The following is a 26,903-nucleotide window of genomic DNA, read 5'->3' as shown; positions in this document are numbered from 1 at the left end:
GCCAAAAGGGAGAGCCACAAAGTGGTAGTGTTCTTCCCCGACTGCAAATCGCAGAAACCTCTGATGCCTGAGGCATATGGGTACATGTAAGTATGCGTCCTGGATATCCAGGGACACCAGGAAGTCCCCCTGATGGAGTGCAGCGACCACGGAGCGAACTGATTTCATCCTGAATCTTTGCACTTTCACAAAGCTGTTGAGGGCCTTCAAGTCTAGGATTGGACTCTGTGACACGGACAGCAGTAGACCAGTCATATGTGTGCCCCGGAGCATATAGCTCACCGGCCGCCCCTGGAGCAGAAGGAGCATGTCGTGGCCGACCCAGCGCGTAGCTAGGGTCTGCTCATGCTCGATGGCCAGGCTGGGGAGACTACAAGGATCTATATTATCCAGCCGGTCACCCAGCCAGCTGTTGATTTTAGATCACAGGATCAAAAATTGTAGAAAAGAAATGAAAAAAAATCCCAGGACCAATGGTCCCCTCAGGGAGCCAGGTCCTTCTCCTACACTAGGCAGAAAAAAAACTGAGCTGCAGGAAGAAGAGTGAGGGGATATAGCCAGAGGGACCCCCCATGGGCGGTGCTGTGCAGTCTTGCTGTTTTTACATGTGTTACATGTTCTGCCTAGTCCTCTCCTGAAGGTGGCGTGATAACCCTAAGGTCAAGAATTAGGGACCTGTGTTCGTCAATAAACGAAAGAGAAATAATAAAAATTGATTCTATTTTGGAATAAGGCTGTAACATAAAGTGTAAAAAGTGAAGCACTGTGAATACTTTCCAGATGCACTGAATCTCCTTATAACCAGCACTACCTGAAATAAGATTAAAAAAAAACATTACATTTCAATAGTAAAGCAATTGTGCAGGTTTGAAAAAAAGTTTTATACCGATAAATCTTTGAACGGGTGTAGCAGGAGCCCCAGTGGAAGCTTGGCTTTGTTCAGCAGAGCCTGAGTTTGAGGGATGTTGGTCAAGGTACAGCGAAATAACCTGCAAGGCACATCAACATTGATCAGGTAAGACATAGCCATATTAAAAATAGACGTATGAGAATTTTTAAAAATTTTTTATCATAACCTACCTAGGTGGATGCAAGAACGGTCCAAAGCTGCATCTGTCCTCAGCTTGCTCTAATGCTGAGAGCTGAGCGATCAAACACCACTGATCGCTCCATTCTCAGGAGCTCCCCGAGCACAGAGCTGGTGACTGTCAGTGGATCTGGGATGCAATGCCAGGCTTCTGCGGACAAACCCAGCAGCTTTTACCTCATACCTCCATACAAGCTGTCAATTTGGAAACTGTAGGGCTTGTGAATAAACTACAAGGGCATTCATCAACGTCTTTGCAGTTCATTCAGAACTACAAACCTTCTGCAATGGTGGCTGACAGTAGTTCATTAATTAACAGGAAACTGAACGAAAGACGCAGCCATGTAGGCAGAGCCCCTCACAGCCACGCTGCTTTTGAACTGTTCCGGTGACTGCAGAGTGAAGAACCCCAGACCTTAGTCACACTGAGCAAGGGATTGGGGATCGAGGGGGGGAGAAGCAGCAGAAGCTGGAACATGTTACATGTTCCACCCTAAATACGGTATAACGTGCAACATGTTCCAAAAGATGAACTTTATCAATAACAATCAAAATTAAATAAACCTTACTCTGGACTACAATTGAGTTTCTGAATATCTTCCTGTAGACAGGGTGTAGGGGCCTTTACTGGTACTGGTGGCAATATGTTCCTCTCTTGGAGAAGGTTCACGGCTCGTAGCTCATCCAATTGCTGTGCTTGATGAAGACTCAGACCTCCCACCGATGATGCCAAATTATTCATTCCCATGTTAGGCTATAAGTAAACAAAATTATAATAAAATCGGTATATAAAGAATGTCCACAGAACTATGAGCAATTACAGCAATAATTCATACGTTGTCACAAAATTCACTGGTCATTTAACCAGGTTTTTTTTTTTCTCCTAAAGGGTGTGTGGGGGAGCATTTAAAGCAGATTGTGGGCAAAATAAAAAATTACACGCATACTACACTCCGTCACTAGAATTAACACAGATGTTTTTGTTTGTTTGAGACACTTATAACCATTTTATTGCCCATTAACCCTGCCAGTATTGTTTTCAACTTTCTGTAACAGGGTGACAATGGTGTTCACTCTTCAATTAAAGCACAAAACAAAACTGTCATCCTGTAGACAGCTATGATACAAAAACAAAAAAAAGTATCCAAGCAGCACTGGAACAGTAAGGGAGTGAAAAAAACAATAACACATTTGGAGAGGTCACTGGCTCAGGTTCGGCTACTCACTAAGCACCAGACCAAATGATAAGAGTCCTAAAGCAGTTAGGCTTTTTACTGCAGAAGAGACCTGCAATGTCTCTTTAGCAATAAAAGAAACCTAAGAAGCTGGGGAGAAGATCCCTGAGAAGGACATCGGACCATTGAAGGAAAGTTAAGTACCACTTCTCCATTAAGTGCTGAACTAGCAGATTTACTAGCCTGCAGCATCTGCATGAGCAATCAAGACGTAGACAGAGCAGTCCTAAGCCTTGTACACACAATCAGCTCTGTTCACCAACAGAGCGTCAGACTTTTGTATGTAGGGCATGTGCCAGGAGCTTGTCTTGCATACTAACGGCACACAATTGTCTGCCAACAAACACGAACGTAGTGACGTACTACGTGGAATTTCAGCTCTTGAGCGCCACCCTTTGGGCACCTTCTGCTACTGTCGTGTTTGGTGAGCATTGATTCAGAGCATGCGTATTTGTACTTTGGACCTTTGTGTGACAGACTTGTGTACAGACGATACGAAAATCTGACAACAGACCGTTGTCCGACAAGAATTTACTAGCCTGCTATCCAACATTTGTTGGCCGAAAGTTGGACAACAATTGTCTGAAGGAGCGTACTAACGGTCGGATTTTAGGAAATCAGTCTGTCATCACACAATTCCCTGACGAAAATCCGACCGTGTGTACGAGGCTTTAGAGCCCTTTCCACTCACAGCGTCGGGCATCGGCGGTAAAGCGCTTTTTAGCTGCGATTTACCGTCATTTTAGCAGCGCTTTTAACCCCCGCCAGCAGCCGAAAAAGGGTTAAAAGCGCCACTTTGGCGCTGCTGCCCATTGATTTTATTGGGCAGGGGAACTTTAGGAGCGGTGTATACACCGCTCCTAAAGCGCCTCAAAGAAGCTGCTAGCAGGACTTTTCTTGGTGTCATGCCAGCACACCGCTCCAGTGTCCCCTTGGGCTTTCATATTGGAGTGACAGGAGAGGAGTTTTGCAGGCGCGATTTGAGCGTTATAACGCCTGTAAAAGCACCAGTGTGAAAGGGGTCTAAGATTGACATGTTTAACTTTAGAAAAGACAAACAACTGATAACCCAACTCCAGTTTACACATTTTAGGCAATTCTAGTAACAGTTTTTTTTCTTTATTCTTTTGGGAAAAGTTTCAAACTATGAATAAAAAAAGTGAACACCTGTCAGTGTTAAATGGTTTAACCCTGTAAATGTCACTTTTGCTGAACAACTTGGCCTGCTAAGGGAGGAGGGACGTTTCATGCGTATATATTTTTTTTTTTTTATTTTGCCCATAGTTACACTTTAACCTTTTATTGAGAAAAGTAAATAATTTGGTTGCTCAGAAGACTGAAAACCTCTGCAATGGCACAGCAAGCATATGTGATGCTAATCTACATTACTTATCACGTGCAAAAGAAAAAAAATCCTTAAATGATCTCAAAAGGTTAATAAAATCTGTCGCATCACTAGCAAAATCTTCATATATTTTAATGCAAGCATATTTACTGCAGTGAGAAAATAAGAAGTAGTACATCCAGCTATCCCTTATGCCAAAGAACAATTTTTCATGTAAACACTCATAAAAGACAAGTGTCTTATTCTGTATACTACCTGAGGCATCGGCTGCGGTGGAGTAGGATATCGCTGAGTAGCAGTTGTTAAAGTTGGACCTCCTGGTGGAAAAGCGTTCTGGTACCCTGGAGGTAGCGTTGGATATGCATTCCTGGTGATTTTAGGATTCTGAGGCAGTGGAGGAGGCTGAGCTGGATGAACCATCCCTGTGTCAAAAAAAATAAAACAAATAAAAGAGAAGAATAATCGAATTCTAATAAAACGGATAGATTAACAAGCAGGGCACAGCTGCTGAAGTTCTTGCACCAATAGTTTGCAACAGTTGAAGGCTGGCAAGTCACCATCACTCATCCAGGAAGACTGGGGGGCGGGGAGGGGGGGTGGCCCTAGAAAGTGTAATGATCCAGAAAGTGCATCAACAGGTCAACACCTTTCTCTGCATAGAGAGCTGCACACCACTGGGGAACAGGGCCCTGCAAGTTACGTGGCCTGATAACATCAGAAGAGATGCGTATAGCACAAACTGTGCAGGTAGCTTTGAGGGCAAGGAAAAAAAAAAAGTTAAAAAGAAGATTAAAAGTACACATTTTTAATATTTTTTTTAAAGTCCCTCACCCATGCACATAAGAATGTAAACATTTGCCCTAGATGTGCCTCCTTACAAAAATGGCCATTGCATTAAAAATAATAGGAATCATTGTGCATGCTGGAGTGAGAACAACACTATGGAAACTATTCACAAATAACTCTAAACTGTGGAACTGTAAGGGCTTTTAACCACTTAAAGACCAGCCTCGTTTTGGATTTTAGGCGTTTACATGTTTAAAACAGGTTTTTTTGCTAGAAAATACTTAGAACCCCCAAACATGATATATTGTTTTTTTTCTAACACCCTAGAGAATAAAATGGCGGTCATTGCAATACTTTTTTTTGCACCGTATTTGCGCAGCGGTCTTATAAGCGCACTTTTTTTGGAAAAAATTTACTTTTTTGAATAAAAAAAATAAAACCGTAAAGTTAGCCCAATTTTTTTTTATATTGTGAAATATAATGTTACGCCAAGTAAATTGATACCCAACATGTCACGCTTTAAAATTGCGCCCGCTTGTGGAATGGCGTCAAACTTTACCCTTAAAAATCTCCATAGGCGATGTTTAAAAAATTCTACAGGTTACATGTTTTGCGTTACAGAGAAGGTCTAGGGCTAGAATTATTGCTCTCCCTCTACCGGTCGCGGCGACACCTCACATGTGTGGTTTGACCACCGTTTTCATATGCGGGCGCTACTCACGTATGCGTTCACTTCTGCACGCGAGCTCGTCAGGCCAGGGCGCTTAAAAAAAATTTTAAACATAAACATCCCTTGTAATAGAAAAAAGCATGACAGGACCTCTTAAATATGAGATCTGGGGTCAAAAAGTCCTCAGATCTCATATTTAGACTTTAATACAAAAAAAAAAAATTGTGCCTTTAAGACAAGTGGGCAGAGCTGACATAATGACGTGGCTTCAGCCGTCCTATGGTATGGAGACGGGTGGGGGCCATCTTAGCCTCACTCGTCTCCATACTGAGGAAGTGACAGGTTCCAAATGCCTCTGCCGCTACCGACGGCTCCGGTAAGCGGCGGAGGGCGCGGGAGAGCAGCGGTGGCACCTCTCCCGCCGCAGATAACTGATCTCGCTTCAAACCCTCCGCAGAGACCACCATTATCGTGTACAGAACCGCCGGCCCTAAAGATGGATACTTAAAGAAAGGATACTAAAGAAGATATCCATCTTCAAAGAAATGACGTATATATACAGTGGCCAGTCGGTAAGTGGTTAAAGAATAGTCCATTAAAACATCACCATTTCATGAGTATGCACAATTTTAAGGCTTGACATTTTGGCACGCGTTTACTTGACTCAACCTATTTTTTATACTTTGCCAAATGGGGTTATGTTTGTGTGCACTAAAAAGTAACCTTAGTGTATTTTTATACATATCTCTCAGAAACTACGAAAAACATTTTTTTTTAAATTTTTAAGTCTTTTTTCATTTGTCAGAAAAAAGCAAAAAAAAAAAAAATCCAGTGGTGACTAAATACCACCAAAAGAAAGCTCTGTCTAAAAGAAAAAACATTTCAGTTGAGAACAGTGTTGCACGACCGCGCAATTGTTAAAGTGCGACAGCGCTGAAAGCTGAAAATTGGCCTTGGCAGGAAGAGCGTGAAAGTGCTTATTCAATACTGCGGTATTGAAACGGTTAAAAAGGAGGTCCGCCCACCCCTGCAAAATTTAAAAGCCAGCAGCTACACATACTGCATCTGCTGACTTTTAATAGGACACTTACCTGTCCTGGAGTCCAGTCCCACGATGTCGGCACTGCAGCTGATGTCCCGTGTGTGTGCAGTAATTTATAAACATGCAATAGCTTTGTTTCGCATATATTTTTTTTTTTTTATCTTAAGCAGCGATATGGCTGTGGTAAGGCCATATCACAACTTTATGAACCAGGCCCTTAGTAGCCAATAAGTGCCCTCTATTCAGCCAGAATATTAGATAGAGGGCTTGGTCATGAAGTCAAGCAAGACGGGCTAGTAGAACTAATTTAGAAGAGGCAGATTGTTTTTCTAGCTAGCAAATGTAGTATGCAACTTGTGGTGCCTACCAACATGGCTGTTGAAACCTAGGAAACTATTGTGGCACAAGCATGGGTAGTGTATGGTCAGTATTGCGTTTTTAATATTTGAAATGGCTGACTAGCTAGTGTTATTTAATTCAAGCAGTCCAACAACACGAAAATTGAACGCTTACCCATGTATCCACCACCTTCTATGGTATCGTAGCTGTTTTGAACCGAAGTGCTATCGTTGGTTGGGGGCTGGGAAGCAGGACCTGAAAAATAAATAAAAAAAAAAAAAAAAAAAACACACAGCATTAAAAAAGTACTCATAACTTATTTGGCTTGGCAATTTTATCTTTCAAACTAGGAAAAATACAAATATGACATGGCTAGTTTTGAATTTGAAAAAAAAAAAAAAAAAAAAAATCAGACGGTAATCAAGACTATATACATGGCCATTTTGATACCTTTTCGCAAGCTTTTATTAAAAATGGGGGGAAAAAAAAAAAAAAAACACACACACACACACACACACACACACACACACACCCCACCCGCTGCTTTTTAATTGATGTTCTATATAAATTTAAATTTGTTTGGTTGCTCAAAATTGGGAAACAACTATAACAGTGAGTAGAGATTGCCATGGTTACTTCAGTTAAACAATTCTTTTCTTCATGTTGTTTTTTTTTTTTGGTGCCAAAACAATTTTTTGATTTGCAGAAGTTAGAAGTGACCTCCTAACTTCTGCTTTAGCTGCACGTAAAATACCAACCAATGTTATTCAGCCTCACCCGAGTTATTCTGAACTATAGAAAACCACCATCTTATGTTATGCAGATAAGGGGGGGGGGGGGGATGTTCTGCCCTCCCAAATGGAGAACAGGTTAGGGTCTAGCAGGCAGGCATGACAATGTTGGTTGGGATTTCAGTGCAGCAGAGGCAGGATGTTGACATCTTAAACAGGAAAAGAGAAGCACACTGGAGTTCTGGTAGATTAAGGATTTTTTCTGTACTTGCAGGGTTTTTAACCAGTTGCCGACCGCCGATGTACGTCGGCACAATGGCACAGCAGGCGTTAACGGCTTACCTGTACGTCCCTGCCTGCCCAGGGTCCCCCCCGATGCCCGAGAGGTCGGATTAGCTCCAGGAAGGATCCATGCTGAGGGAGAGGCTACTGATTCATGGCTACCCCCTCATAATTGCTCCTGGCAAATGAGGAGCTTCCTCTGCTTCTGAACTGTAAACAGAAGCGGAGGAAGTGATGTCATAGCTCCTCATGAAGCCTTTTCGTTTCAGCTTCCGAGGAGAGAAGACATCAAGTGCACCAACACTACACATTACAGTAGAACACGCAGGCACACTTTTCACCCCCCAATCAACCCCCTGCACCCCCTGTCACAGTGCCACCAATAGCAGTTTTTTGGTTTTTTTTTACCGATTATTGCATTGGTGTCATGTGTGACTGTTATAAGTGGTAGCAGTTAGTGGTAGGCCCCTTTAGGTCTAGGGTACCGCCCCTAATAAAGTTTTAACCCCTTGATCACCCCCCGTCGCCAGTGTCACCAAGCAATCGTTTTCCTGATCGCTGTATTCGTGTCACAGGTGACGCTAGTTAGGCAGGTAAGTATTTAGGTTCGCCGTCAGCTTTTTATAGCGTCAGGTACCCCCATATAGTTCAATATAAAATATGTTGGTGCGCTTATCAAACTATCCCCATCTGTTGGAGTGGTGCTTATATATATAAAATCCTAAACCATAAAAATACCCTGTAATCATAATAAGTAAAGTGAATAAATGCAAAAAAATGCATCAAAAAACATATACCCTGATATCACAATCAGTAAAGTGAATAGGTGCAAATAAATATATCAATCAATAAAGTGAATAAATGCAAATAGATGCATCAAAAACATATAAGGGAACACACATTCCTAGATATATGTAGATGGCAAAAAAAAAGCAATAAATAGTGTGCGTTTGTGTTAATCCAGCTGAGGTCTAAATGTCCAATCAATTGCCTTTGATGAACTTGCTTGTATTTCAATTCTCACAGATCACAGTTGCACGATGAATTACATTTTCAAGGTGATGATTCACATAAGGATAAAAGAAAAACCATCATTGTGCAGTGTTTTTAAATGCTACAAAACTGGGCAATCAATGTAATCCACTCCCACATTTGCAGTAGCTGAATCGCTTTTGTTATAATGGTCAGACAGCTTCACCGCTCATACAGCTATCGCTGTGTTTGCTGAACACTATGCGAAGACGTCACTTACTCCTTCTCCTCCTAAGGAGGAGTATTTGGCAGACCTCGCTTTTTGTCACAAAGATCTGAAAATTGAAAAAAGAAAAAAAAAAATGTTTTTCTTTCTTCATTTTCAAAAACAAATGAGAGCTGCAAAATACTCACCATGCCTCTCAGCAAATAGCTTGGGGTGTCTACTTTCAAAAATGGGGTCACTGGGGGGGGGTCTGTGCCACCTGGGCATATTATGGCCTTCAAAACTGATAGGTAGTGAGGAGTGAAATAAAAAATTTACGACCTTAGAAATCCTTCCACATATGTCCATGGCCTGTGTGAGCAATATATTATTTAGTGACAACTTTTTGTAAAATAATATATATATTTATTTATTTTTTGTCATTATTCAATCACTTGGGACAAAAAAATTTAAGATATTCAATGGGCTCAACATGCCTCTCAGCCATTTCCTTGGGGTGTCTGCTTTCCAAAAAGGGGTCATTGGGGGGGGGGGGGGGGGGGTTGTACTGCCCTGCCATTTTAGCACCTCAAGAAATGAGATCGGCAGTCATAAACTAAAAGCTGTGTAAATTCCAGAAAATGTACCCTAGTTTGTAGACGCTATAACTTTTGCGCATATCAATATATGCTTATTGACTTTTTTTTTTTTTACCAAAGACATGTGGCTGAATACATTTTGGCCTAAATGTATGACTAAAATTGAGTTTATTGGATTTTTTTATAACAAAAAGTAGAAAATGTCATTTTTTTTTTTTTTCCAAAATTTTCGGTCTTTTTCCATTTATAGCGCAAAAAATACAAACCGCAGAGATGATCAAATACCATCAAAAGAAAGCTCTATTTGTGGGGAAAAAAGGACGCAAATTTCATTTGGGTACAGCATTGCATGACCACGCAATTAGCAGTTAAAGCGACGCAGTGCCAAATTGTAAAAAGTGCTCTGGTCAGGAAGGGGGTAAAACCTTCCGGGGCTGAAGTGGTTAAGGTGACAAAACATGGAGGAAATGTGCATGTACAGCAAATACGTACCGATTTTATTTTACATTTTGCCTAGACACTTTACCACTTCAGCCCTGGAAGGATTTACCCCCTTAATGACCAGGCCATTTTTTTGCGATATGGCACTGCCTCGCTTTAACTGACAATTGCACGGTCGTGCGACGCTGTACCAAAACATATGTCATTTTTTTCCCCCCTCCACAAATAGAGCTTTCTTTTGGTGGTATTTGATCACCTCTGCGCTTTTTATTTTGAGCGCAATAAAAACAAAAAAATACTGACGATTTGGGGAAAAAAAAAAAAAAAAAAAAAAGGATTCATCAGTTTAGGCCAATATGTATTCTGCTACATATTTTTGGTACAAAAAAAATAAAAAATAAATATAAATATTATATATATATACACATACACACACAATATATCAATATATATCAATATATATATATATATATATATATATATATATATATATATATATATATATATATATATATATATACGTATATTGATTGGTTTGCACAAAAGTTATAGCGCCTACCAAATAGGGAATAGATTTAGGGACTATGAACTTTTTGAATTGTTTTTACTAGTAAGGCCCCTTTCACACGGACGGACCGTCTATCCGTTTTTCTTCCATCCGTCGACGGACGACAATGCATTCCTATGGGCAAACGGATGACCATCCGTTACCATCAGTTAACCTCCGCTTCTGTTTTTATCCGTTTTTTTTTAACGTACAAAGCTACGTCCAGATCCGTCAAAACGGATATTAACTGACGTTAACTGACAATGTCCGTCAACGTCCGATCAGTTAAGATCCGTTTTGAAGAAATAATTCAAAGTTCATACTTTGACAAATAAAAAAACAAAGTGAAAAAACTTTTATTTTAAAAGGGTTATGCAGAATAATAAAACTAAAACTGTTTTGAACATATCATGTGCTTTTGTGTCTTTTTATGCTATCAAAACACAATGAAATACCCAAATTAATGAATTAATAAATTAAAATTTGCACTGCATTATATATATATATATATATATATATATATATATATATATATATATATATATATATATATATATATATATATATATATATATATATATATATATATATATATATATGTACTGCCATGAAACTTCTGATGGAGATAGAAAGTAGTCGGCAAATTGTTCACGCATGGCAGTGTAGGATGGGTGGAGCAAGGCTTTCTAGGTAATTTCCTTAAATGCAAAGAAACTGCTGTAAATGGATGAAAACGGATACAAAAACGGATGAAAAAACGGATGTAAACGTGTACATTAACGGATGAAAACGGATATTAACGGAACGGAAGACGGATGAAAACGGAGATTAACGGAACGGATGACGGATGAAGATGGATGAAGCAACGGATAAGAACTGATACGTTTTTAACATGGCTAATCTGATGGTGCCCGTGTGAAAGGGGCCTAACGGCAGCAACCTGCGATGTTTAGCGGGACTGCAACATTGCGGCAGACAAATCTGACTTAGAGTGACACTTTTTTGGGGACCAGCAACATTATTACAGTGATCAGTGCTAAAAAAAAATGGAACTAATTAATGCATAAATGACACTGTCAGGGAAGAGGTTAACACTAGGCCCCGATCAAGGGGTTAACTGTGTTCCTTGGGTGTGTTCTAATTGTGTGGGGGAAGGGCTTACTGGGACAACACAGAGATCGCTGTTCCTGATCACTAGAAACAGCAGATCTCAGTATTGTCCCCTGTCAGAATGGGGATCCGCCTTGTTTACATAGGCAAATGCCCGTTCTGCCTCTCTGTACCGCGATCGTGGGTGGCCGACAGACGTAGGGTCCACTGGACCCGCAGTGCACGCGCACGCCCACAATACCACATGCACAAACCTACGTACAGGTATGCCGGTCTGCGCAGCCGAGCCGCCTTGCCTCAGTATATATGTGGAAGGCGGTCGTCAAGTGGTTAAAAGCACAGCTAAAGCTTTTTATTTGGTTTTGAATAGGATAGGAAAGATTATAGCCACAGGTTTTTATTGCCATCTGTTGGGGAGATTTCTGCTCGCTTCCCATAAGGACAAAAGTAAAAAGGTAAAACGCTTTAACATTGACATCGATAAAAACAAACATTTTATTAGTAGAGAAGGGAATGGTGAGAACTTTTGCCTGTGCTTAAATTACAGTGCATTCAGAAAGTATTTACAGCGCTTCACTTTTTCCATATTTTTTGTTATGTTACAGCCTTATTCCAAAATGGATTAAAATTCATTACTTTTCTCAAAATTCTACAAACAATACCCCATAATGACAACATGAAAAAGTTTGTTTGAAATCTTTTTCAATTAAAAAAAAAAAAAAAAAAATCACATGTATATAAGTATTCACAGCCTTTGTCATGACACTCAATTGAGCTCAGGTGCATCCTGTTTTCACTGCTGATCTTTGGAGATGTTTCTACTACTTGATTGGAGTCCACCTGTGAGAAATTCAGTTGATTAGACATGATTTGGAAAGACACACATCTGTCTATATAAGGTCCCACAGTTAACAGTGCATGTCAGAGCACAAACCAAGCCACGAAGTCCAATGAATTGTCTGTAGACCTCCAAGACAGAATTGTATCGAGGCACAAATCTGGGGAAGGGTACATAAATGAGCAAAGTGGCCTCCATCATCCGTAAATGTTAGAAGTTTGGAACCACTGTGACGCTTCCTAGAGCAGGCTGCTTGTCCGAACTGAGCAAACGGAAGAGAAAGGCCTTAGTCCGGGAGGTGACCAAGAACCCAATGGTCATTTCGAAAGAGCTCCAGCGTTTCTTGGTGGAGAGAGGAGAACCTTCCAGAACAGCCACCATCTCTACAGCACTCCACCAATCAGGCTTGTATGGTAGAGTGGCCAGACAGATGCCACTCCTCAGTAAAAGGGACAACCCGCCTGGTGTTTGCCAAAAGGCACCTGAAGGACTGTCTGACCGTGAGAAACAAAATTCTCTGGTGTGATGAAACACAGTTTGTTTCTTATGGTCTGAGAGTACTTCAAGTAACCTTTGGCAAACTGCAGGCGGGCTGTCCCTTTTACTGTGGAGTGGCTTCTGTCTGGCCACTCTACCATACAAGCCTGATGAAACAAAGATTGAACTATTTGGCCTGAATGGCAAGTGTCATGTCTGGAGGAAACCAGGCACCGCTCATCACCTGGCCAATACCATATCTATGGCGATGCATGGTGGTGGCAGCATCATGCTGTGGGGATGTTTTTCCAGCAGGAGGAACTGGGAGACTAGTCAGGAGGGAAAGATGAATGCAGCAATGTACAGAGGCATCCTTAATGAAAAACCTGCTCCAGAGCGCTTTGGACTGGGGCGAAGGTTCATCTTCCAATAGGACAACGAACCTAAGCATACAGCCAAGATAACAAAGGGAATGGCTATGGGACAACTCTGAATATCCTTGAGTGGCCCAGCCAGAGCACAGACTTGAACCCGAGCATCTCTGGAGAGATCTGAAAATGGCTGTGCACCGATGTCCCCCAACCAACCTGATGAAGCTTGAGAGATCCTGCAAAGAAGAACGCGGGAAACTGCCCAAAAATAGGAGGGCCATGCTTGCAGCATCATACTCAAAACACTTGAGGCTGTAAATGGTGCCAAAGGTGCTTCAGCAAAGTATTGAGAAAAGGCTGTGAATACTTATGTACAGTTGTGCTCATAAGTTTACATACCATGGCAGAATTTATGATTTCTCGTTTTTCAGAGAACATGAATGACAACTAGAGGTCGACCGATATGGGTTTTTCTCTGGCCGATGCCAAAGCCGATATTTAGAAATCGCGGTGGCCGATGGCCGATATATGATGCCGATATATTAGGCCGATTTTTTTTTTTTTTTCCCTTCATCTCATAAAATCTAACAGTTAGACCCCTTTCACACTGGGGCGTTTTTCAGGCGCTTTTGGGCTAAAAATAGTGCCTGTAAAACGGCTCCCCTGCAGTCTGTGTGAAAGCTCGAGTGCTTTCACACTGAGACGATGCGCTGGCAGGATGTTAAAAAAAAGAGTCCTGCAAGCAGCATCTTTGGAGCGGTGTATACCGCTCCTCCACCACTCCTGCCCATTGAAATGAATGCGCACCGCTGCCAAAGCGCCTGCAAAGCGTTTCGGCAGCAGCGCTTCAGGGGCGCATTTAACCCCTTCTTCGGCCGCTAGCTGGGTTATAAGCACCCCACTAGCAGCCGAATAGCGCCGCTAAAATGACGGTAAAGCGCTGCTAAAACTAATAGCGTTTTACCGTCAACGCATGCCCGCTCCAGTGTGGAAGCAGCCTTAAGTAATAAGTGATACAGAAATTTTTTTACATTTAAACATTAAACAAAACAAACCGCCAATCGGTTCACTTGTCTGTATAATTTAGATTTAAAAAAAATAACATAATTATCTTAAATATTAAATACACAAAAACAGGTAATCAAAACTTTTGGACTAAAAAAAATGGGCTAAGTTTACTGCTTATTTTATTTTTTTTATTTCATTAGTGTATTTTTTTTTTAAAAATTGCGTTTGAAAGACCGCTGCGCAAATACCGTGTGACATAAAATATTGCAACAACCGTTATTTTATTCCCTAGGGTCTCTTCTAAAAAAATTATATATAATGTTTCTGGGTTCTAAGTGATTTTCTAGCAGAAAATACAGGATTTTTACTTGTAAGCAACAAGTGTGAGAAAAGATTTAGTCTTTAAATGGTTAAACTGAGAACTTCTACACAGGGAGCTCAGTCTATTGATAAAAGAACCTGAAGAGATACAATGTTTCTCCTTATCAGACTTGGCAGGCTGCCCAGGGAGGAGAGAAGAAAACTTCAGACAACTTGCATTGACTTCTATTACAGATAGATGCCGATTAAGTAAAAAAAGCCAAATATCGGCCGATATATCGGCCGGCAGATATATCGGTCGACCTCTAATGACAACACAAAAACTTTTCTGCTTTCACTCATGGTTAGGGTTTGGCTGAAGCCATTCATTATCAACCAATTGTGTTTACTCTTTAAATCATAATCACAACAGAAACTACCCAAACGACCCTAATCAAAAGTTTACATACCCCAGTTTTTAATACCGTGTACCGCCACCTTTAACATCAATGACAGCTTGAAGTCTTTTGTGGTATTTGTGGATGAGGCTCTTAATCTTCTGAGATGGTAAAGCTGCCCATTCCTCTTGGCAAAAAGCCTCCAGTTCCTGGAAATTCTTGGGCTGTCTTGCATGAACTGCATGTTTGAGATCTCCCCAGAGTGGCTCAATGATATTGAGGTCAGGAGACTGAGATGGCCACTCCAGAACCTTCACTTTATTCTGCTGTAGCAAATGACAGCTCGACTTGTCCTTGTGTTTTGGATCATTGTCATGTTGGAATGTCCAAGTAGGTCCCATGCGCAGCTTCCTGGCTGATGAATGTAAAATGCTCCTCTAGTATTTTTTGATAACATAATGCATACATCTTACCATCAATTTTGACCAAATTTCCTATGCGTTTGTAGCTCACACATCCCCAAAACATCAGTGATCCACCTCAGTGTTTCACAGTATGAATGGTGAACCTTTCATCATAGGCCTTGATGACTGCAAATGTAGCATTTATGGTTGTGGCCAAAAAGCTAAATTTTGGTCCCATCGCTCCAAATGACTTTGTGCCAGAAGGTTTGAGGCTGGTCTCTGTGCTGTTTGGCATATTGTAAGTGGGATACTATGTGGCATTTGCGTAGTAGTGGCTTTCTTCTGGTGACTCGACCATGCAGCCCATCTTTCTTCAAGTGCCTCCTTATTGTGCATCTTGAAACAGCCACACCACATGTTTTCAAAGAGTCCTGTGTTTCACCTGAAGTTATTTGTGGGTTTTTCTTTGCATTCCGAACTATTTTCCTGGCAGTTGTGGCTGAAATTTTAGTTTGTCTACCTGACCGTGGTTTGGTTTCAACAGAACCCCTCATTTTCCACTTCTTGATTAGAGTTTGAACACCTTCTGATTGGAATTCTCAATTCCTTGGATAGCTTTTTATATCCTTTTCCTGTTTTATACAGTTCAACTACCTTTTCCTGCAGATCCTTTGACTTTTTTTTGCTTTCCCCATGACTCAGAATCCAGAAACTTCAGTGCAGCACTGGATAAAAGATGCAAGGGTCTGTCAGGAGTCCAGAAAGTCATTGACCTTTTATATACACACACACACACACACACACACACACACACACACACACACACACACTGTAATTACAAGCAAACATATCACAGGTGAGGATAGTTACCTTTAATAGCCATTCAAACCCTTTTGTGTCAATGTGTGTGCATGTTATCAGGCCAAAATCACCAGGCTACAGCAGAATAAAGTGAAGGTTCTGGAGTGGCCGTCTCAGTCTCCTGACCTCAATATCATTGAGCCACTCTGGGGAGATCTCAAACGTGCAGTACATTAGGGCTGAAACAACTAATCAATTATGAAATTAATCGATTACTATTTTCATAATCGATTAATCGGCCAGTAACATAATGGGGTTAAAAATAATAAAATTAGCCCTTTATAGTACAAAAAGAGCAAATAATCGCTACTGTAAATATTACTTTGACAGTTCTACAGTAAAAAAATGAACCACTTACAGTAGCGATTATTTGCTCTTTTTGTACTATAAAGGGCTAACTTTTTTTTTTTTTTTTTTTTTAACCCTATTATGTTACTAAACGTCTTGGACCTGGTTCACATCTTTGTGTTTTTTGGTGCTTTTTGCAGAAACACACTACAGTTCATTTAACATGGTTTTCTATGGGACACGATCACATCTATGCTTTTTTTCAGCCGCTGCGTATTTGGAAAGGGTCAATTACTTTTTTTTTTTTTTTTTTTTTTAACGCAAAACGGTGCTTTTTTGGTTCAATATACTTCAATGGAGAAGCTGCAGAAAAGCATGTAATGCATTTTTGCAGCAATTTGTATTTTTTAATCTGCCCAACAACAAATTGGCCAAAAAACTATTTCTCTTCTAATAGTGTATACAGTATATCTCCTCTAATAGTATATACAGTATATCTCTTCTGTCTGATTCTCAGAGTGGATTCAATATTTTGCTCCCTAACCATATAGTTGGTTGTTTATATTTACCACTGCATAGAGATATTTAAGAATAAATTGCTTTATTTTTTTAAAACTTTACATAAACTAAATTATACACCACACTTTTTTTTAAGGTTATTAACCGATTAATCGAAACAATAAATCGACCAACAAATCGATTATGAAAATAATCATTAGTTGCAGCCCTACAGTACATGCAAGACAGCCCAAGAATTTCCAGGAACTGGAGGCTTTTTGCCAAGAGGAATGGGCAGCTTTACCAACTCAGAAGATAAAGAGCCTCATCCACAAATACCACAAAAGACTTCAAGCTGTCATTGATGTTAAAGGGGGCAATACACGGTATTAAGAACTGGGGTGTGTAAACTTTTGATCAGGGCATTTGGGTAGTTTCTGTTGTCATTATGATAAAAAAAAAAAAAAAAAAAAAGGAGGAGTAAAACACAGTTGATTGATAATAAATGGCTTCAGCCAAAAACACTAACCAAGAGTGAAAGAAATGTTTTTGCGTTATCATTCATATTCTCTGAAAAATGGCCAAAAACAAAAAAATCATAAATTCTGCCAGGGTATGTAAAACTTATGAAGCAAAATAAGTATAGCGCTAAAAAAAGTCTTAAATGTCCAATATAAAGACAAAATGATCCCAAGAATTGGAAAAACCTCTAGGTGCAATTTAGAGGAAAGTTTTCATATATGTGTGGTTCCTAGTGGCTGGTAGTCCACAGAAGTTATGTGACTTCATGCAAGGAGCAAATCAACAAATGCATAACATCTGGAGTGAAGACAAACAAAGCCCACCACCACCGACAATGAGGAGGCTTACTGGATCTAATGGACCCAAAGAGACATACGCCAAGTTGGGTCAAGACAGGCTTAGGTGGTAAGTGGCTGTAGGTGATCCAAAAGGGTGATGGTTTTGGGATGAACCATGGACTGGTATGTCCCTCAGATTGATGTTAAAAACCAAATGGCGGTGGTGATGGGTGGGGAGGAAGAAGGAAAGGCCACATAGTGTAAATCCATAAAACAGATATGAAATTTATTAAAAAATAAGAAATACACTCACATGTAGATCTTTTTAAAACCAGCGCTGTAAATATATGGCGGCAGTGGGGTCCTACCCGAAGCGTTTCGTCCTCTTAGACGTTGTCTGGGGGGTCAGAAACTTATGAGCACAACTGTACATGGGATTTTTCCTGTTTTTTTTTTTTTTATTTTTAATTAATTTGCAAAGATTTCAGACAAATTTCTTTCACATTGTAATTATGGGTTATTGTTTGTAGAATTTTGAGGAAAATAATGAATTTAGTCCATTTTGGAATAAGGCTGTAACATAACAAAATGTGGAAAAAGTGAAGCGCTGTGAATACTTTCCGGATGCAATGTACTGTTCATGCCTCCTATTGCATGTACAGATATCACCACTACATTCAAAAAAACTCCATGCGAAGTGTTGGGTTTATGCACCCAGGGAATGACAGGTGGTTCATGCAGCCAGCCTGTCAAAATAAATGGCACACTAAGACAGGGCGCAACTAACCCCGGGCGCCAGGTCGCGCCCGGGGATAGTTGCGACTAGAATTAGCGGCCTGGCGCGACACACCTGGGGTATCCCGTCTCCGTGCGGACCCCGATCTCCCCCCCCCCCGTACAATCGCGTCAGGCCACGCCGGCCGGTAAATGAGGCCGCGGCTTTGCGGCCTTCTGCAGTATCTGGAGCCATCTTGTGGTGGCCATTGGTATGACAACAAAACCAGCAGTGCTAATGGAGCCTCCCCTGCCCGCCCATCTCCTTTCCAAAGTGGAGAAGAGAAGGAAGCGATTGCGGGCGTCATCTGGCGCCTTTTGCCCAATAGTGAATGTGGGGATAGCCTTTTTTTTTCGTAATAGCTTTTATTTTTATTTATTTTTTTAAGTAAAAACGGTTTATTTTTTTGTTAATTAAAATTAATTTTTTTTGTCCTCTCCCTGCTTGGCCTCTTTCACAGGGGCTGTCTGATCAGGTTCGCTTGTCAGTTTTTCAGGCGGACCTGATCGGACCCTTAGAGCCCTTTCACACCGAGCAGTAGGGGGGAGTCGGCGGTAAAGCAGCGCTATAATTACCGCCGATTTACCGTCGTTTTAGTGGCGCTATTCGGCCGCTAGCGGGGCTGTGTAAATTTAAGATTGGTTATTTTTTTATATTGAAAATAAAGCTTTGCCGGTCGTTTAAAAAAAACCTGGCTCCTAACTTTTTTAGCTGGCTCCTAGATTCAAAGCAAATTTGTCAAGCCCTGCACTAAGAGACAAGCAGCTGTATGCTACACATACACACACGCCTATACAGGCACTAAATGTTAAGTGGAAGTCCATGTAAAAACTAAAATCTCTGCATCTATAGCCACCAACATTCTAACACTAACCTATCTAGCACTGAAAAGAAAAGAAAAGAAAGAAAAAAAAAAAAGTATCCGTATACAAACCTTTTCTGCAAGCGATCCAACCTGATCTCATGCTGAGCGGTCAGCCGCGGCTTTGCTGTGCGGGCGGGTGCAGAGAACACATCCGTCAACAGAAGCCCCATACTAAGTGTATGGGTGATGTCACTTCCCATTCATTTCACAGCCGTTGTTTGACGTGCACTAAGCAGAGCTTCTGCAGCTGGAGATCGGGTCGAATCGCCTGTAGAAAGGGTATGTATATTGTTTTTTTCTTTTCATGGATAGAGAGGTTAGTGTTAGCATGTAGGTGGCTATAGATGTGGGGATTTTAGTTTTTGCATGGACTTGCACTTTAGCTCCTTAACCAGTTACCAACCGGCCCATAGCCAAATGACGGCTGCAGGACAGTTGGATAACTCTGGGAGGGCATACCATGACGTCCTCCCGGAAAACCGCTCCCACGCGCCCCCCAGGAACATCCGTGTTCGTCGTGTTCACGGGAACCGGTGCAACACGGATCGCAGTAAAGGGCCAATGACAGCGGCCCTTTACCACGCCATTGCTCCGTCCAATGACGGAGCGATCACAAATGTCAACAAAGACAGTGAAGCAGGGTCATCAGAAGTTCATCGCTCTCCTCTCCTCACACCGATGCAGCGTGAGAGGAGAGCTTTACGGTGCCAATCTGTGTTTTTTACATATATATCAGTGCCCAACAGTGCCACAACAGTGTCACATCTGTGCCACAACTGTGCCACAACTGTGCCACAACTGTGACCATCAGTGCCACAACTGTGACCATCAGTGCCACAACTGTGACCATCAGTGCCCACCTGTGACCATCAGTGCCACCTGTGACCATCAGTGCTCATCTGCGCCACTGCAGTGCCGCCTGTGCCCACCAGTGCCGCCTGAGCCCACCTTTGCCACCTCTGCCAACAGTGCCCACCAGTGCTCATCTGTGCCCACCAGTGCTCATCTGTGCCCACCAGTGCCACTACAGTGCACACCAGTGCCACCTGTGCCCATCAGTGCTCATCTGCGCCACATCAACCTCACCAGCCACCAGTATGGCAAAAAAAATTTACGGCCGAGGAGGCCTACCAGCGTCTCAGCATGACCGATGAGAGCAGCGGGGAGCTCTTTGAGTCTCAGTCCGATTCGGATTCAGCCTATGAACCCGTGACAAGCAGCGGGTCTGCTACAGAACCGGAAGAGGAACGTGTGCCCGTGAAAAGAAGGCGCTCTGGCGTGGAGCAGCAGCCTACTACCACCTCAAGCGCAGTGCCGTCCACCTCAAGCGCAGAGCCACTGCAACAAAGGGCAGGCACCAGTAGGGTGTCATCTCAGCCCCAAAGGGATAGAGGCCATGCCAGCCTTCCCTATGCCTTTCAAAACCCCCTGTGGCTTCCCCCTAATTCCGGAGCAGCAAATATCCCCCCTTTTACCGCCCAGCCAGGTGTCCAGGTGAACACCGATGATTTTGTCATGCTTGATTTTTTTTATTTGATTTTCACCGAAGACTTACTATCGTCCATTGTGGCCCAATGCAACCTCTATGCACAGCAGTACATAGCAAGCAACCCTGGCTCTAGTTATGCCCGTCCCTTTGAGTGGAGAGAGCTTACCATAGAGGAATTCAAAATTTTCTTAGGCCTAACTTTTACTATGGGTCTCACAAAAAAAAACAAAAAACGAAAATTTACTCATATTGGTCAACTAACCCCATCCACCACATGCCACTCTTCTCTTCGATTATGCCAAGATCAAGATACCTTATGATTTCGCGCTTCCTCCACTACAATGACAACACCCAGTGCCCTCCCCGAAATGACCCAGTCTTTGACAAATTATCAGGTCTCTAGGTGGCCCAAATTGACTCATAGCCCTGGAGTACTACCCATTTGCCCTGGGTATGGATGTCGGGAGGCCCCTGCCACCTAGCACGAAGGCCGGAAAAATAAACAACTGTTTGGAGTTCCTGACTGGCCAGAGGAAACACAAATACTGAGGGGCTAACACATGTGTGCTACTTTTATGATGTGGATCATGCATTTCCTGTGCTAGGTGGGAAGAGCCTATCTCTCTGTTAGCCGTCCTGGAAGATGACTTGGAAAATGGGAACTTCAAATACGGGAAGGAATACGGGAACTTCAAATACTTTTTTTTTTTTTTTTTTACCTACTACAAGTGCTCAAGCACCCCGGCAGCTTAAAGTTTGCCCTGCCTTTATCACTGTCACATTTGCCAATATGCATACAAGCGAAAAAATAAAGAAAAAAAAAAGACAAGCAGAATGAAAACCATGATTTAATACACTTAATACAGGTATTGACCACACAATGTCATCAGAATGTAACTTCCCTTTTAGTATAGTGGTCATTTAATTAAAAGAAAACTCTCAAAACGTAAGCTGATGAAAAAGATACACCACTCTAGCTTCAGGTGGACAGATAAAATACGCACAATTAAAAACACCCAAGTTTGCATGAGTCTAATTATAGGTCTGCATTGGGTTACTGTAATATAGTTCACTTCTCCAGGGAGGATTCTTTCCCAGCGGAGAGCAGTGGAGTAAATATCAGCACAGCAAAGAACAGCTTAAGCCAACCTATTAATATAACAGGCTGGTAAAGAAAATACCCTTCTCACAATTGTGCCTCTGCTGCAACAAGAAAGAATAGCTGAATTTCAAACAGAAAAAAAAAATGTTTGTTTCACTTGAGGCTGGTTTCACACTGGTGCGAACACAGACAGACATTGCAAGCGATTCACACTGCATTGACTTTTTTTGGTCCACTCTGGAATCGGATCGCATGAGTATTCACACCCATGCAAGCAGATTCTTGTACCATTTGATAGTTTGCACTGAGATCCGATCTGGGGGTATCATTAAATTTCTATTGACACCTGCAGTGGTTCGCAGAGGACCATGTGAAATGCCTGCGAGTTGGATGTGATGCGGAAACCCGCACAGGAATTGTATATGTGTGAACTCAGCTTAAGTGGACCATTAACTGGCATAAATTCATACAAATGTTCACATGTAAATTCTCATCAGAAGATTTTTTTAATCACTGGCTAAACTCAACTGTACAAATCATTATCAAGACCTCATCTGGAATATGAAGTTCAGTTTTTGGCACCAGTTCTCAAAAAGGATAAATCGGGGGAACTGGAGAAAGTGCAGAGAAGGGCAACCAAACTGATAAGTGGCATGGAGGAGCTCAGCTATGAGGAAAGATTAGAGGAACTGAATTTATTCTCTCTTGAGGAGAGAATGGGGGATATAATACATAAATACATAAGGGGTCCATATAGTGAACTTGATGTTGAGTTATTCACTTTACGGTCAACACAGAGGACACGGGGACACTCTTTATGCCTAGAGGAAAAGAGATTTCATCTCCAAATACAGAAAGGTTTCTTCACAGTAAGAGCTGTGAAAAGGACTCCCTCCAGAGGTGGTTCTGGCTAGCTCAGTAGATTGGTTTAAGAAATGCCTGGATTCTTTCCTAAATGCACACTATAATTGGGTACCAACATTTATAGTATATAAAAAGGGAAAATCTGATTGCCTTTTGGGGGTCAGGAAGGAATTTTTTCCCCTGCTGTAGCAAATTGGATCATGCGTTGCTGGGGTTTTCAGTCTTCCTCTGGATCAACTCCGGGTATAGGATTGGGTATATGGGACTGTTTGGTATTATCTCTTATTTATTTATTTTTATGGTTGAACTAGATGGACTTGTCTTTTTTTTCAACCCAACTGTATGTAATTAATTTCATTCAGTCTTTAAAATGTCATCCAGATCTGCTATTTTAATTCAACCCCAGACCTGTTTAACCACTTACCTACCAGGCACGAACACCCCCTTCCTGCCCAAGCCAGTTTTCAGCTTTCAGCGCTGCCGCACTTTAAATGACAATTGCGCAGTCATACTACACTGTACCCAAACACATTTTTTATCATTTTCTTCACACAAATAGAGCTTTCTTTTGCTGGTATGTAATCACTGCTGGGTTTTTTTTTTTTTTTTTGTAAAAAATAAGACCAAAAGTTTTGAAAAATAATTTTTTTTTACTTTTTTCTGTCAGCAAATTTTGTAACTAAGTAATTTTTCGCCTTCACTGATGTGCGCTGATGAGGCGGCACTGATAGGCTGAACTGGTGGGCATTGATGAGGTGGCACTTCTGGGCACTGATGAGGAGGCACTAATATGCCACACTTATGGGCACTGATATGTGGCAATGATGAGCACTGATAGGCGGCACTGATGGGCACTAATAGGCGGCAATGGCGGGCACTGTGAGGCAGCATGGATAGGCGGTACTGATGGGCAATGATGGGCGACACTGATGGGCAATGATGGGCGACACTGATGGGCAATGATGGGTGACACTGATGGGCAATGATGGACAGCAGTGATGGGCAACACTATTTGCCAGCACTGACTGGCATGGCTAATGGCCACTGATTTGTGGCACTTGTGGTCAGTGTGGGCTCTGATCACTGACATTGGTGGGCATGGTTTTTTCTTTATTTGTGGCACTTTATATCTTGTAATTGGGGCACTGATGATCAGTGCCCTGATTACTTCCCTAGCTGTCCCCCTGTGAGGAGATGCCGCTGATCGGCTCTCCTCTAATCGCACTCTGTCAGTGTGAGGCGAGGAGAGCCGATTACCGGCATCTCAGTGTTAACATGTGACCGGCTGTGATTGGACACAGCTGATCACATGCTTAAAGAGCCACGGACGCGGCTCTATACACAGATCGGTGTCGCACCATGTGCTAGCAACACGGTGCGGCCACGATGGGCGCACGAGAGCGGCCGTTCTGTGCCACCGTTGATGACGGCGGCCCAGAACAAGAGCTGCACCGCCCCGCCGTCATATGACGGTGGGCGGGCGGCAACTGGTTAAACAGGTTTCATTACAATATGTACACTTTTTCCCAAAGGTAAACCACACAGGTAGGATTTCGTTTATTTGAGGAAAAAAACGTCCATCAGGTTCAAATTTTTCCTTCACCGCAGTCGAAAACGAACATTGATTTGGCCTTACTAGCCATCAGGAAATTGAATGAGCATCAGAAAACACATTTTCAGTACAAAATTTTACTAGTCTATGGCCAGCTTAAGTCTTTCGCTGATAAATCTTTGACCAAACTGAAGGCTTAGCAATAATTTAGGGGTCCTACAAGGCAAGCTGTAAAAATTGCTGTTAACATTTTAGATTAGAAGAAAAAAGGACCTGGTGCCAAATTGGCACGGTCTAACCCCTCCGGACTTTCAAAGACAGACCAAGTAGGCAAATTGCTCCTACAGAGTGAATGGAGATGGAGTTTTGATCTCAAAGCTACTCGGGCACCAGGCCTTAATGAGGCCTTTAATATGTGAACTGTACTTGTAACGCTCCTAGTGCTCTTTTTGGATCTAAGTGATCATCTTACAAGTGTTTCTTTGGCCATATCTTTCCTCTTACCATCTCATGAATATTTTTATATATTCATGCCTCCCTTCTATAACATGTTGGGAATATATGTTTGTCATAATGATAATAGGATTTTTAAAACAGCTTACCTGTAAAATCCTTTTCTTGGAGTACATCACAGGACACAGAGCCTCAAGTAATTACTTGGTGGGTTATGGGCCTACCTTCAGGTGTTGACACTGGTATAACCAATACAGGAAGTTGACTCCCCTATATAACCCCTCCTCCTTCCAGGAGTCCTCAGTTTTTGTAGCCAAGCAATATACTCTCATCCCATAAAACAGAGGGGCGGGAGCTCTGTGTCCTATGATGTACTCCAAGAAAAAGATTTTACAGGTAAGCTGTTTTAAACATCCTATTTTCTTTATCGTACATCATAGGACACAGAGCCTCAAGTAATTACTTAGTGGGACGTCCCATAGCAATGCTACTTGAGGGGAGGGAGACACCCCCAGACCTTGAGGAATTATACTGGTGCCTGCAGCACACTGCGCCCGAAGGGGATATCCTCATTCCATCTTACATCTACCTGATAAAATTTTGTAAATGTATGTACTGAAGACCTGAGACATGGAGGCCTGGTGACGCACTGCCCAAAAAGCACCAACCGCTCTGGTAGAGTGCGCCTTAACTTGAAAAGGGGGAATCTTTCCCTTTAAATAAGTTTGAATTATAACTTGCCGAATCCACTTAGCAACAGTGGATTTTGACGCTGCCTGTCCTTTTTTAGGACCCTCTGGCAGAATAAATAAGACATCAGTTTTACGAATCTGAGCAGTTTTCTTTAAATGGATCTTCACTGCTCTCCCCACATCAAGACAATGTAGTGACTTTTCTTCCTTGGAACATGGTTTTGGAAAAAACGATGGCAGGACAATATCTTCATTCAGATGAAAGCCTGAAACCACTTTTGGCAAAAAGCCTGGATGAGGGCGCAACTCCACTCTGTCCTCATGAATAATCAAATATGGCTCTTTACAAGAGAGCAGCTAATTCTGAAACCCTCCTTGCTGAGGATATAGCAACCGAAAATACAAGCTTCCTTGTCAAAAGGACTAAGGGAACATGCTGTATCGGTTCAAATGGCTGTTTTTGTAACACCGACAAAACTAAATTCAAGTCCCAAGGGCTTAAGGGTGATTTAACTGGTGGATTAATACGCATCACAAGGCTGAGACTTGGCCCTTAATAGTACTCAGGGCCAACTTCATCTCTACGCCCACTTGTAGAAAGGCAAGAATTCTGCCTATAATGTATCTCCAAGGGTGCCAACCCTTGGATTAACACCAGGAAACATAAGCTTTCCAGACTCTATAATATATAGCTCTAGAAGCTGGCTTCCTTCCTTAATCAAAGTAGTAATAACTGACCTGGAAAGCCCACGTTTCTTCCGAATGTGGGTCTCAATAGCCAGGCCATTAAATTTAGCGTTCGTAAAGTAGGATGGAATATCGGCCCCTGTGATAGCAGGCCTGGCCTTAGTGGGAGGAGCCATGGACCCTCCACTGCCATTTTTACGATCTCTGCATACCATGAACTTCTGGGCCATGCTGGTGCTACCAGTATTACTGACTTTCTTTCCAGCCTGATCCTGCAAAGAAGTCGAGGTAGTAACTGAATCGGGGGAAATGCATAGATCAGCGAGAACTGATCCCATGGGTCACCAACGCATCTGTTCCGTAAGCGAGTGGGTCCCTTGTCCGGGACACAAAATTGACTAGCTTCGTGTTGAATCTGGACGCTAGAAGGCCTACGTCCGGTGTCCCCCATCTTTGGCAAACAGCCTGAAACATATCGGGATGAAGAGACCATTCCCCCGGGAACAACTGCTGGCGGCTTAAAGCTGGATTCCGGCCAGCTAAAAAAAAAAAAAAATTTAAAGTCAGCAGCTACAAACACTGTAGCTGCTGACTTTAAATATGTAGACTTACCTGTCCTGGGTGCCCACGATGTTGGCCGCCCGAGGCCGACCCGTCCCTCGGCTCTCGGGTCCCGCCCCTCGGCTCTCGGGTCCCGCTACCGCCATCCTAGGTAAGGGAAACAGGCAGTGGAGCCTTGCGGCTTCACTGCCAGTTTCCTACTGCGCATGCGAGAGCGGCGTGGCGATCT

General features: G+C 42.2%; 1 protein-coding gene across 2 annotated transcripts in view; it reads right to left on the bottom strand.

The window, feature by feature from the left end:
• Positions 1–26,903, bottom strand: part of SEC24A (SEC24 homolog A, COPII coat complex component) — a 233,736-nt gene that overhangs the window by 137,483 nt on the left and 69,350 nt on the right. For both annotated transcript variants that reach the window (XM_073620800.1, XM_073620802.1), the window contains 4 exons: positions 6,679–6,759; positions 3,923–4,089; positions 1,657–1,841; positions 887–989 (listed from right to left, as the gene is read on the bottom strand). In XM_073620800.1, coding sequence (XP_073476901.1) covers positions 887–989; positions 1,657–1,841; positions 3,923–4,089; positions 6,679–6,759 — 536 coding nt within the window. The remainder of the gene's footprint in view (positions 1–886; positions 990–1,656; positions 1,842–3,922; positions 4,090–6,678; positions 6,760–26,903) is intronic.

The sequence above is a fragment of the Aquarana catesbeiana genome, linkage group LG03, assembly GCF_042186555.1.
Source record: "Aquarana catesbeiana isolate 2022-GZ linkage group LG03, ASM4218655v1, whole genome shotgun sequence".
Classification (NCBI taxonomy): Eukaryota; Metazoa; Chordata; class Amphibia; order Anura; family Ranidae; genus Aquarana; species Aquarana catesbeiana.
The sequence above is the reverse complement of the archived record's forward strand: the minus strand, read 5'-3'. Positions and strand labels throughout refer to the sequence as shown.